At 29.6% G+C, this 14,232-nt stretch overlaps 1 protein-coding gene across 5 annotated transcripts in view; it reads left to right on the forward strand.

Annotated features, from left to right (window-relative positions):
* Positions 1-14,232, forward strand: part of unc-13 — a 66,121-nt gene that overhangs the window by 11,721 nt on the left and 40,168 nt on the right. For all 5 annotated transcript variants that reach the window (XM_071893603.1, XM_040724585.2, XM_071893604.1 and 2 more), the window contains exons 4-7: positions 11,712-11,878; positions 13,285-13,331; positions 13,397-13,416; positions 13,497-13,581. In XM_071893603.1, the coding sequence (XP_071749704.1) occupies positions 11,712-11,878; positions 13,285-13,331; positions 13,397-13,416; positions 13,497-13,581 (319 nt within the window). The remainder of the gene's footprint in view (positions 1-11,711; positions 11,879-13,284; positions 13,332-13,396; positions 13,417-13,496; positions 13,582-14,232) is intronic.

Below are 14,232 nucleotides of genomic sequence, written 5' to 3' on the forward strand. Positions count from 1 at the left end.
GATGCAAGCCAGCCACTGAATAAAAGAACATTTATTTCTTTACGTATTCCGCCTTTAAAAAAAGTAAAAATTTAATCATTGTATTTCGATATTATTAGATAATATTGGAAAAGAGTATGTAATCAGTGAAAGGAAATATTATGTTAAAAGCGTACTCTTGCATAACTTAGTAATTAGCCGTTAATATTTATGTAAAAAAGTAAGTTATGTCACCGCTTCGTTATCATAAACTAAAAACACTCAAGGAAAAAGGTGACGACAAGCTGGCAAAGTCATGTAATCAAATCAAATTATAATCTTTAATTCTGATTGGTTTACAATTCTTTATTGCCCATGAGTACTGAATTAAACTATAGTATGGGTGATTTGAATTATTTGCAAGGCTTTTTGTTTTAGGCTCAACTACCTGGAGCTGGTTTAGTTCAAGTATGTAAAAAAATATATAAGCATACATATGTTTACTATTTTGATTATATATCAGTCAGTATTTTTTTAACAAATTCCAGTTGAATAAAATCCTCCCAATTTTGAAACTGTTCCCGTTACCGTGAATATTTGCAAAGTTCAAAAAGTCTGAAACATAATGTTTTAGAGAGAAATAACAATGATATATTAAAGATAGCCAATTAAAAAGATTTTATTTCTATTTAGTTTGTTTATGTTAAAATTTTAAACTGAAAGGATATGCTATAAACTATACTTAAATAATAGGAAATTTTCTATGTTCAATTCTCCTTATATACAACATTTGTTGTTGTTTCTGTCCATTTGATGTGCATGTAATAACCCTGCACCCCCCATTGACACTCTTGAAAATCTAACATATGATTAACCATGTGAAACTACTGATTTTGGTCAATATAAAGGAATTTTTTCAAAAGTCTGACCTTGTGATTTATTTAATGTCGTCATCATTGCTGGCTTGCCATGTTCCTTTTTCAACAATAATAAAGATTGAAGATACATATTACGATTAACTCTCTCATCCTCTTTTTAATTCGTATTTAATATACGTTCTGTTAGTACAATAATTGGTATTTTGGATTTGTAACTTTTTTGGTGCATTTTTGAATCGACAATCCGTACAAGGGGGACGTATATCAATCACACATAAATTATTTTAATACTACGTAGGATATAAACACAAATGTGCATGTCTCCTCGAAATTGTTGTATGAAAGAAAATAAAGCTCTGCTATGATATTTAGATCTGACCAGAATTTCCCGCATTTGAGATGAAAATATAATTAAATGACACTTAAAAGAGCATTACTGAAAAATGCACGCCAAAGAAAGCGAACCCGAATGAGTGGACACGCTTTAAATGCAGCCCAAGGTTATGTACAGTGATGTAAATATGGTGTGTTTTTTAGGAGGGCCTCTTTTTTGTAATTGGTAGAATAAAGAAGGAATTTTTCCTGTGTAGTGAAAATCCTATCCTATATGGATTCAATTATATTCAAATCCTGTTTGTGACGTTCGTGTGTGCTCATAAAGGACGGAGCCTTGCCCTAAAGTTTGCTTCCGGAGTTATAATTGTAAGTCCTTGTTGTACTCAAAGTAGAATTGGTGATCGACATCGGAGTAACTCTTGCAAATGTCCTTGTTTATATCCTTTTCTCTTTCTTCTCTTGAATAAGCTGATTGTAACATGAGCATCATTATTTTTCTCCTCCAAAACATTCTCCAAATTGTCAGGGTTACAATGTTGATTTTCGGTTTTTTTTTTTTTTTAACATGCGCAAAGGATTCTCGTCACTACTTATTTACATATTGAGGTAAATCAAAAATGTCCTAAAAAGCGGTATATAATTTTTATGGTTGAACACGATTTATTTTTATTTTTTTAAACTTTTATAATTATTATGTAATTCCATTAATTAAGACTTAATAACTAGAGTGCGTGCTCATTTTAAGACGGAAAGTATCTCGGGAGAGTTTGCTCGGGATGTATAGGTGTAAGTCCTTGTTGGAGTCAGTGTAGAATGGAGGATCCATATCGGATTAATTCCAGCCTAAGTGGGATTTCTGTTTAGTTTCTTTCTTTCACGACTGCTTACAACTGATCTAATAAAAAGTAATGAGAGATGAGCTGCTCTCACCCAAACTTTCTTCAAATTGACAGGATTAGCAAGGTTAATAGAAATACAAGATTACAATGCAACGCTTTTTCTACAAATGTTTCACTTCCACCACGCTTTTAACTGTTACCAAGAGTAGCTATATATCGCCTGACTTGACTGTCATTATAAAAGTACCGCTGTTTTACTCTATGACGTCGTATATGTCTGTCTTACTCAGCTGTCGCTACAGTACATCAAATGAAACAGTCTAGCAAGCCCGATTTCATGATAGATTAACCTTGTATTTGTATTAACCTTGAGGATTAGTACGTTCCTTTTCGGTTTCTTTTATTTTTACATACCGGTAGGGCATATTTTAAACACTTGCAGTTATGTATGCTTTGTTTCCCAAATAGTAGGATGGAATTTTTAAAAAAAACTACTTTATAGGGTATTGAATATTTATTTTTTCTTGTTGTTATATGAAATAGTTTGTTCAAGAATGCGGCATTCAACATTGTTATAACAATGAGAAAAGTTAGACTATTACAAAATGTTAAACAAAATAGCTTTTTATATCACACTTAGATAGTATAAAGTGCATTTGATGAATATAATGAGACTGCAATGGAATCCTAAAGGCATTTATGAAAAGAAATATATGTATATACATACAAAAGAAACATTATGATTCATTAAATAAACAAACTGAGTCAATAGGTATGTACATATATCTGTAGTGTTGTGTAAGTCCTTGTTTATTCGGTCCAGTCCAATCTTAGGATAGGGTTTATCCGTCCTAGGGACCAATCTTCCAGATTATCATATCAGTATTAGAACCGATTAAAAAAAAAAAAAAAAAAGTTGAGTGATGTCAACAAGGACCAAATTTATAAGTTTTAGGACCGGACCGAACCAAGACTGAACTGGACGAGACAGTAGTCTTCATTCCTATTTATGGACTGACACAACACTACATATTAGACTCTACTGAAATGTGAAAAAAGTTTAGAATTTGGTGTTGCAGGATAAATTTTACTCTGCATTTGATTCATATAAATCAGAGAATAGTCTTCAATCATCCAAAAAAGGTCCTACATGATTTAAAGCTCTTAAAAATATCGGGAAAAAATGATTTTTTCAAGTTATTCCTGTACAATTATCGAGTTGAAACGAGATACATGATTTTTATAAGATTAAGTATTTCAGATTAGACGTATATCTTTCAATAATATTTTAACAACATTGTTCTAAATGATTTGTTACGAAGTTATAATTGTAAGGCCCTTTTGGATTTAGGGTAGAATTGGAGATCATTGTCGGAGTAATTGTAGCAAATGTCCTCTTTTTCTTCTTTTCCTCTGAAGTTGATATAATGAAACGTCATTCCTCTAAAACATGCTTTAAATTGTCAGGATTGCCATCTTGATTTTCGGTTTCTTTCTGTTTAACATGCCTATTCTCACTGGATTTTCATCATTAGATATATGTTATAATGGATTGTAAATCAATTATCCAAAATTTACAACACCAAGAGAAATGGCTTTATAAATAATACTTTCGTATATGCCCTTAGAGAAACATTTATGAGGATGTATTAAGAAGTTGGGTGAGGGTCATCTATAATTTGATTCCAAAACTAATTCAACTTTTTGTTGGAACTGTGGATAAATCTGGTAACATATCTGAGCAGTTTCATTCATAATATTTATATTTACTAGTGTATTGGTTCGGTCAAAAAATCCTGGACCGGTCTGTGGGCATTATGATTTTGAAAGTATTTTGAAATTTTTTCTCCAAAGAATTTAATATTTGAAATTTAATTTCCTTGTTAAATTTGTTTCCTATATTTAATTTTCTGGAAAAAAACTATGTATTTTTTTTCAGAAAATTTAATATTAATTTTTTTTTATTTAATACTTTTTCCCCCAAAGTATTTTTTTTGAAATTTTTTTTGTATGCATCTCTGAATTTTTGAATTTTTTTCAAATAAATTTAATTTTTAAGAAAAGTTATGAGTTTTTGAAATTGTTTTTCAGAAAATTTTATGTTTAAAAATGTCTTTTTTTTGAACGCCTGTGAATTTTGGAAATTGGACCAAAATAATTTAATTTATTTTGGAAAAGCTGTAGATTCTTGAAATTTTTTCAAAAAAACATCAATTTTTGAGAATAGCCATAAGTTTTAGCGAAAAATTTAATTTTTGATTTTTTTTCAAAAGAATTCCTATAAACAACCCGAAAAAAAGTAATTCTGTTCAACGTTTATATACTAAAACACTATTTTAGTGGAGGATTTTAAAACCTTTTCCAATGAATATCTTTATATCTATTCAAAAACCATAATTTTTCAAGGAAATTGCAAAGATATATATTTAAAAAAAAGCTGTATTCGTCAAAAATCAATAACCTACGGAGCGCAAGACTAAAATACATTATACATATTATATAAAGGCTATCATAATGCAGTAGAAAAATAAGGCCTCCTAAAGCTAAATACAGCATTGCTATAACAAAGACTGTATAATTTTTTTATATAAAACCAAGAATATTAGGGGATGTTTTCATTGAGAACTGTATTTGTGTAGAACTGATTTATTGGCTCAATACAATTTGCAATAGCAAATACTTCATTGTCCTTTTTTTAAATCTTTTCTTCATACTTTATGGATGAAATGAATGAAGGAATCTTTTATATATTTGAGTGCGTTACGTACAAAATACATTCATACGTCATTCTTCCAGTCATTATTTACTTATACATACTTAAAATATAGAAAATATATTGCGTCATCGAAAAAAAGGATACAATAACTTATTTTTCAAAAAATTACTATCTTAGTTTTAGAGATGTAATGAAAGAAATTATTCATTTATTTACAATACAAACATCTGTAAAAACAGTTGTAGGTAGTCAACACACAAGCAAACTAGAATGACTTTTCACGAAATTGGATGTGGATAACATTTGTAGCCTTGAGAGAAATATCGTCAAGTTCTACTCACAAACAATTATGATGTTTCCATTGGGGCTCGCCACAAATTACAACTAAACTTGCAAACATTAATTGTCACAAAAGAGAATAAGAAATTCACGGATTTTATTGGACAAATCGATTTGGGACCAATTTAAGTCTAATAAATCGTATAAAGGTCATCTGTATATATATATATATAAAATAGAGTTTGTGTGAATTTGTCTTTTATGGGTTCTCACACCGTCGAACATAGGAGGTTGAAATTTTGCATGGTTGCCTCTTTTGAACCTGGTTAGGCTAAGACGGGTGTGCCGATTTTGGGTGGGATGTTTTTTGGAGCTCAAGAAGACTAGATGGGTTGAGTTATAAATCAAAAAGTGACTGGTGGCTCAAAAAAACAAAAAAAAATATACGAATAAAGATGTTTTCTTAATTGATTAAAATTCAAAAAAAATATCGGCAGCATAAAAAATTTGTGAAAATAGCAGGTTAGTTTTTTTTTTTCTTTTTTTCAAGTGCAAAAAAATGTATTGGATTCTTAGATAAAATAAAGTTTGCAAAAATTTGTCGGGACATTATTTAGCATATAAATTTTACATATAAAAATTTATTTTTATCTGAAATGTTTATCATTTTCTGAATAACTTTTCAATTTATTCATAAAATATCAGTATTCCATTTTTAAAAGGAAATGTCACATAAATTTCTTAAATTATTCAAATGCATTTTCAATTTCGGGAACATTTTATTTGCAAAAATAAACCAATTATCGAGAGTAATTTTTTCGATGATATTATTCTCCATAACTTTTTTGTTTCTGCAAATACGAAACAAAAACAGAATTAGGTTTTTTTTCTCTTTAGAATACCAATAAATGCTATTATCTATCTTTATTATAAGTAAATTGGTGGGAATTTTTTTTTTTTTTGCAGTTTTCTTCACAAATTTCGATTTCGTAATTTTTTGACAAAAATAAAAAATAGACTTTTCATCCCCAGAAATGTTTTCTCTCATAAATACTTTTTTTTATAATTAATAATAGTACATATACATAATGATCCTGCGCCGAAGGGGGGTAAACATTATAATGATAACTATATTTTGAAAGGTACTTATTTACATATTTTAAATTTAAAAATGGGGCTCCTCATGACTTTTAATAAAGGAAATGAATTCTAAAAATAAAAAAATCATTCTAAAAATATATTCCATTATTTGTCATGGTTTATTTTCTTTAATAAGTAATAACTATTCATTCAACACACAAATAAGTTTCATTCAACACTTTCTTAATTCTGGAACAATATAATTTGATATATGGATTTACATACAAGTACATATATACAAATAAACAATGAGTAATTGGATATCATTATTTGATCTGATGATGTCATTATATATGTATATTATTATTTTTTATTAGCTTACTCGATAGTTGTATTTAGGAACTATATTCAAAATTATAAATTAAATTATATTCCTTATCGTTCTTTTATAGTAACTACAACAGCTGAAATTATATACTAATTAAATATGTCCTTTCAGCTGTTCAACATAACCATTTTCAAGAGACAAGATAGCTCAAGTTGAAAGTAATAGGAGGTGTGTGGCTAGAGCTTGCTTTTATACCTTCTACTTAACATTTATTATTTTTTTCTTTTTATATTATTCAATCCTTTAGGTAATATAAAAGAAAATGGCGTACAAGAAGCCAAAAAAGGATGTGCGGACTTACACTGTGGTGTAATGTGTCTTTGTATTTTGAAATAGAAAATGATTTCCTTTTAAAATATTTGATCTTCTGAAAATGCACGTCATCTTCTTTTCATACTAAATGGTCAAGAAACTTGTCATGTTTTTTAGATTAGGTCCATAAAATGTGTAGGAATGGACAAGATGTAGATAAACATAACATTTTTAAGAGTAGAATAAGAAAAACTTTTGATACTTTGGCTCTTTTAGAAATGATGGTCATTCTTTGATAGATTGTAGTGATAGTATCATATCCTTCTGAAAGAATAATTCCAACATATCTTTGTATAATTTATTTTTTAAATGTTTAATAAAATATATACATACATACAGTAGAATAAATAATCCCTTGTCCTTTTGGTGAGGTTGCCCACTGATGAAATTTTTATATAGGATTGAGGTCCAGAGACTGGCAAGGGCCCTCAACTACCTTAATGTGTTTCTTCTTGAGCTACTTGTGATTTTCTTATCCACAGCCCTTTTTCAGTACCCTCTCCTCCGGAATGGAGGTTGTCGCCCAAGATTTACAGGGTGAATAGTTGGTCTATCCTCCCTTTGTAGTGGTGTAACCATCCTTTCCTCTTAGCAGATAAACACCCACAAAACATAAAGCTTCCCCCCTCCCACCCTTGACGGTGGGGACGGTGTTCTTAGGCCACTTTTTCTTCCTTCGAACACTTTTACAAAAACAAAAAGACAATAAACCAAGTTTTATAAATCAGAAAATTATTATTTTTGTTTCATTCTGATAGTACTCATTTAAAATTTTGTATTAAACGGCTTTGAAAATCATACATCTCTCATTGTCCATATACCAAACTTTGGTATTTTAATACCAAGTGATTTTTTCATTATTTTATTTCTCTTTAAATCAATTTTGTTCAGAAGTTATAGAGGTATAGTTATCCTAGTACAAAAAGGTGCAAAATTTAATTGGCAACATATTGTATTTTATAATTTGTTATTGATAATTTTGCAAAAACCTAATAAAGTTGGTTTTTCCAAAACCAAATCCGATTCTAATTATTTATTTAGACAACCGATTTAATTTGAAATTATTGCATGATACGGGATCTGATGGCACTAATTTTAGCTCTATATTATCATTATTCGGAGATTTATCTGTGTTCAAATAATTTGACAAATTTTATAGTGTAATTGAATAGAACAAATCGTTTTTTTTTGTAATATTAGCAGTTGACGAAATTAACTGAATTTCAGAAAACGCAGCGATAAAAACTCAATAGTAAAATTGCGATTAGTTTAATGTTCTAAAATATTTGGTCAAACCAATTTATGGCAATATTTATTTTCCACGGCAAACGCACACTCTTCCCTACTCCAACGCATGGTAGCAATTGACTCTATTTCCCTGAAAACTTTAAAAATTTGTCTATTGAATGAAACCACACCCACCCCGCCACTACTTCTACAGCCTGATTACCACGCATTATAAAAAGGAAATAATGTTCTTGCACCCTACATCCCTGTATCACACTCTTAAAATAAACCTATCATAAAAATTACCGTCTGTTCTTTTCTTTGTCAGCGAGGACACTCTTGTTTTTTTCTCCACTGCATGTATGCTATATATTTAACTATATATAATTATCATATTATCCTTCAACGAATGTCATTCCAAATGTACGAGTAAAAAGCCCGTTTAAAGTCCGAGAGATGGCGCTACTGGCGCGTATCGAGGTTATGTTTAGTTAGTAGCATCTCATGGAAGAACACACGCCAACTTTCAGCCAGATCGGTCTATTTCCTTCGATTTGATATTCGTTTGAATCGAGGAATCGGCCGGAAAGATTATGGCGACTGTCTTTTGGATTCGCAAGGAATAATCCTCATTGACTATCTGGAAAAGGATTCATATTATTCATCCTTATTGGACCGTATGAAAATCGAGTTGAAAGAAAAACTCCCCCAATTGGCCAACAAAAAAGTCATTTTCCATACGACAATTTCACCAGCTCATACATCAGCAATTGTGGTTGCAAAATTAATGTAAATAGGGTTCCAACTCGAGATGCTCATAGCACTAACAATCTCATGTACCTTCATTCTTCTATCATACATCACCATATAGTTGATTTTATAAATGATTTCTGGAGTATTAACGTCAACAGGGCTTCCAGAACGATCAGCGTCATTTGTGCCCATATGGCCACTCCAAAATTTTTGAAAACACTTATCAACTGTTGTGACCGAAAATGCCTATGATATATATCGAGCTTCTTCTTAATCTCCTGAGGTATTTTACCTTTCCTAAAGTAATTGTTTAATCAACACACGAAATTCTTTTTTGTAAATTTTTTGAAAATCACTCCACTTTCTCGATTCATAAGAATGCCAAACATGAAATTAAACGTTCAAATATGTCAGTACTGTGTGAGCATTACTGAAAAACTTTGTCCTAACTAAATGTCGGATATGCTTTTTATTATGCATTCAATGAATTGCATACAGGAAACTTGTGTTTTGGAATAATTAAATGTAAGAATTCCATAGAAATATATTTGCTCCGTGAATTACTCTAAGATGTAAAAACCCCTATAAATCTAGGTAAAACGGATTTCCGAGATATTTGGAGATAATCTTGAATCACTGTATACCTATACATAGAATTCATAATCATTTTATTTTTAGTTTAGTTTATTGATAAAAAAAAACGCATAATCATTTGAGAAATGAGATTATTTAATGTATAATGACCACATCTACGCTTAACTATGCTGTGTATTACCATTGGAGCATGTGTATTATTTCTATGAATGGATATTCAGTGTTTTTACACATAAAGTTTTATGTATTCATTCCTTAGCAAGCAGAAACTAATTAGATAAGTTTTGTTACATACAAATGATGAATGATGAACTTCCAAGGCATCCTGATGAATAATTATTCTTAATTGTGAACAGTAATATACTCATAAAGAAATAAATAAAAGGCGTGATGGTTTTGGAGTCTGGTCTAATCGATAAACAAATCAAAAACAAAATGTATAGATATTAAAGTTATTTAATGTATATGTGGCCCGTCAATACAAAATCAAGGTAGAATAATTTTTCTCAAAATCAAGTCTGGATTACATTTAAATTCTTCGATAATTATCAACAATTTTACATGACAAATTATTCTGATTAATCCTTTGTAGTCCCCGCTAATTCCACTTAAAGTAGCCAAAATCGATTGTCATAATAAAAGAACACAAAATATAGATATTTTATTTGGCCGATCAAAGTTTTTAACTCAAATAAAAGTTCTTAACTATCGTTAAAACTCTTGGGCATCTTAACTCATCTACGTCACTATAAATATTGATCACTATTAGTGTTGAGGCTTGATCCAGTCCATATTTTTCTTTCTTTTTCGGTTTGGTCTTAAATTATCTTTTGGTATAGACCGTGTACTAATTATTATTATTTTTGTCTCGTTTATTATAAGACCATTTTTTTTTTTTCTAGATCAACCGTCATTGATTTTTTCAAAAAAGTCTCGACAGTACACGATATTTTCTAGAACAATACTGTATAGTATATTTATATAATATAAATTTATTCATTCGATTATACAAACAAATCAATTGAGTAAAACGTAATAAGTAATAAAAATCAGTTTCCTGGCACAGCAGTTTGTTTGAATATTTCATTATTTAGTGGACTTCTATGTTTTCCAAAAGTTAAGACCAAAGGGTGAGAGAGTGAATTGAAGGAAGATACTTCTAATTTGATCATCCATCTTAAGAGATGCTACTCAAATTCAGAATTAATTCTGTATTCCACAGGAGACGACGGCATTAAAATTCATCTGTTTAAACTTAGTATGACGTCATTGTAGTTGAAAATACATATAATGCCATGTTGTAAACAATATATCTATAAAATTCGTCTAGACTGATTTTTTTAGGAGAGAACTAGACCGAATTTTTCCTTTGGACCAATCTAGACCAAAATTTTCCTTTAGATCGAATTAGTTCTGTTCAACCAAAAATATAACGATATCAGACCGGTCAAGGATTTCCAGTCGAAACCCAACACTTGTTTTTATCTATAAATGAAATAAAAAGTTAAATGGCATTTTCTCTCTCTTTTTTAAAGATTGTTTTTATGTCGACATAACACGCTCTGTACAAGCTGTTTTTAGTATATGCAAGCTTACAGGTTGCAACTCAAAAATGAGACGAATTATTTAAAGTATTTGTGATGAAGATTATGGATGGTCGGTATGGGACGATCCCAAAAAAATTCCGATTCTTTAATATTTTGAATAATAGTTAAAAAATGTCATTTTGCTATAAATTTCCAAGAAGTACAATAAATAAATAAATAATATTATTTACATTAGATAAGCTTCAATTGGCCACAGTTAAGTAACACATAAATACATGACAAAAAGAAATTTTAATCAAACCAAATGTCTCCAATTAGTAGTTTGAAATTAAAATGAGTCATGTTCTAATTATATAACACATTTTACGACCAAAAATATTATAACTTGTACAATTTGCGTATACAAGATGTAATTTTTACAAAGCATATATCTAAATAGAACTTCATGGATGAAATAAAACACATAAGACTTTTAATTCACAAACAACAGTTCAATCGATAAATAGTCAAATTATTCTGCTTTCAGCAAACCAGAAAATAATATTATCTCACATGGATCCAAGGTGACTATATATTGGATCCAAATGAATTGTACATAACTATATAGTGGAAATCTGTTTCCTGTCGCTGTTATAATTTTTTTTCTCTGTTCACACCACCTATAGCAATTACTAATTAAATAAACGTTTTGACCATCTAAAAATACGTGTCATTGTTTTTGTTGTGAAATATAAATTGACGTGATCAAAAATAGTTTGAATTAGGTCCACTACTCTAATAAATTCTTTGTTTTACTTATTTCAGCCGGCTTTTCTGAAGACAGTGATTACACAAGTGATATAAACTTCCCAGGAGGTCAAAGTCCAAACACAGCAGCATTGCAGTATTATCAAGTAGGAGGTGCTACTCCAAATTATACAAGAAGCAACCAAAAGGCACTTTTTCCCGCCAAAGATTCTCCACACAAAAGAGTATGATTGTATTGCTATATAAGAAATATTTAGATGAAACTTATTTCTATACTTTGATTCAATTAGAATCCTGATCTAGAAAGTTATTTCATTTCAAAATAAGAGATTTCTTAAAAATACAAGTTATTTATTTTTGAAAATAACTTATCAAAAACCTCTTATTTTGTAAAAAGAGAAATGTTGTAGATCAGGACTATATTATTATACAATGTTATAAGTTTGTTTATGTACATTCCATATATTAAGACCCGAATGATTCGTAGTTTCTGGGGATCATATGACTATTTGGAAGTTAAATAACACCGACTTCTTGGTCGATATTTTGTTGAAACTAACTTTAGAAGGGGGGAGGGGGCATAACATACAGGTATTAATGGATAGCCATTAACAATTAATCTAAAATCGGCCAATTTAGTTGGTTTGCTGATTTATTTGTGGGGCTCAAATATTGTATAAATCTTTATACCTTTATCAAAATCCCTCTTAGAAAGATCTATAAGTCCATCTGATTGAAAATAGAATTCCCTCAAGCATACTTTAAAATAATCAATAAGTACTAAGGTTGTAAAAATTGATGAAATATGGTCAACATAAAACACCACCTGAGATAATGATATAAAAAATATAGGTAATTCTGAAGAACGGCATGTCTGCTGACAGAGATCACTGGTGTCACAAATGAATAGGCAGCGCTACCAAACTGGAGAAAATGGAGAAATATTTGTTAATATCCAACACTTAGATATGGGAAAATTACATATATTTTTTAAGATGTATTTTGGTCATGGCTTATTGAGGGCACTTTTGCTGCATAAAATCACGTCAATTGTTGTATATTATAACAACCTTCTCAATAAAAGCTTCGTTCCTCTATAAATTCTCAATGATTTTGGTAGACCTGTAATATTTGGAATCCTATTCGTTTTGATTATACATATATTGATAAGATTCCAGCAATTTTTACATCTCTAGAGTAACTAATACAAAGAAGAGCGAGTTATTTTGTGGAACATAGTGTTCTTTTAAAGATTATAAGTATTTTAGCAACAACACGTATGCATAAATCAGTAAATATTCAATATTGGTGGGGCTTGGTTTTTAATTTTTCTTACAAATAAAAATCAAAAGTATCATAAGTATTGACAGAAAATTAATTTTTTTGGAATAAATAAATTAAATTTTTGGAAAAAATTAAAATATTAAATTATCTACTAAAAAGCGAATATTCCTTACTTGGGGGGAGGGGGCTACAACCCCTTTATCCCTCCCTCTATGGGGGCCCCTGATGAAGAGTAATAAACATCCATTGTTATGGGCATGTATGGAAAAATAATATTCTTAACTTGATTAAAGGAATCCGCTGATATGACAACTCATAATATACGTAAAAATAATTTATTTTTCAGAAAAACAAAGATTCCTTCCGATATTCTCAACTTGCACAATCAGATAAGTAAGAAATTTAATGCTATAAAGTGTTTATTTGCAAAAATATAATCCAATTATTTTGATTTGCAGGCGTAATATCCCCAAAAACAGTAAGGAAATATTATGTTTACTTATAGCTGAAATACAATAAAACTTTAAATAATTCATAAAAATATTTCTTTGTTTTTAGATTTGTCTCATTTAGTCAAAGGTGACGAGGATACAAAGGATGGAATCATCGACTCATCAAGACAATCAACTGAATTCAATTATATGTATGTCAAATAATATATACTTATATATAGCCCGTCAGCTCAAAAGGAACCTAAAATGATTTCTCTTAAAATTGAATGTGGATTACATTTGTTTTCTTAATTGATTTATCATCAATTGCTATACCAAAATCAATCTTAGTAATCTTTTGGGAGTGTTGCAAATTATTCTTAACTGAGGGAGCCAAAAAAAATAGTCACAATAAAAGAATGAGAAATCGACAGATTTTTTGCATTTGAAAGACTTTATCGAGGCCAATTTAATAAATACCTTAAATCAAATAATAGTTCTAACTATGCCTAAAATTCTTGGGTGTCTATGAAATATTGGGCTGTACATATATATAAAGTTAAAAAATTAGTGGTCATTAAATTATTTTTTGTGTTTTGTTCACGATTCTTTTTATGTTAATACATCACACATGTGCAAAAATTAACATTTTAAAGGTACGTAAAAGGTTGCGTGGGTTTACATTAAAATAGTTGCGTTTATTTTAGCTATATTGATATACAGTGATGATAATCCACAGCAGTTGTCATTATTATTTAATTCCTGAGATGTGAACTTCCTTTTCTAAATAGATTAAATAATATTCAAAACTTGATAAAACATTCGTATTTGGTAATAAAAGACGAAGCGTAACACTGATGATT

This window comes from Lepeophtheirus salmonis, chromosome 14, assembly GCF_016086655.4.
Source record: "Lepeophtheirus salmonis chromosome 14, UVic_Lsal_1.4, whole genome shotgun sequence".
In the NCBI taxonomy this organism is placed as follows: domain Eukaryota; kingdom Metazoa; phylum Arthropoda; class Copepoda; order Siphonostomatoida; family Caligidae; genus Lepeophtheirus; species Lepeophtheirus salmonis.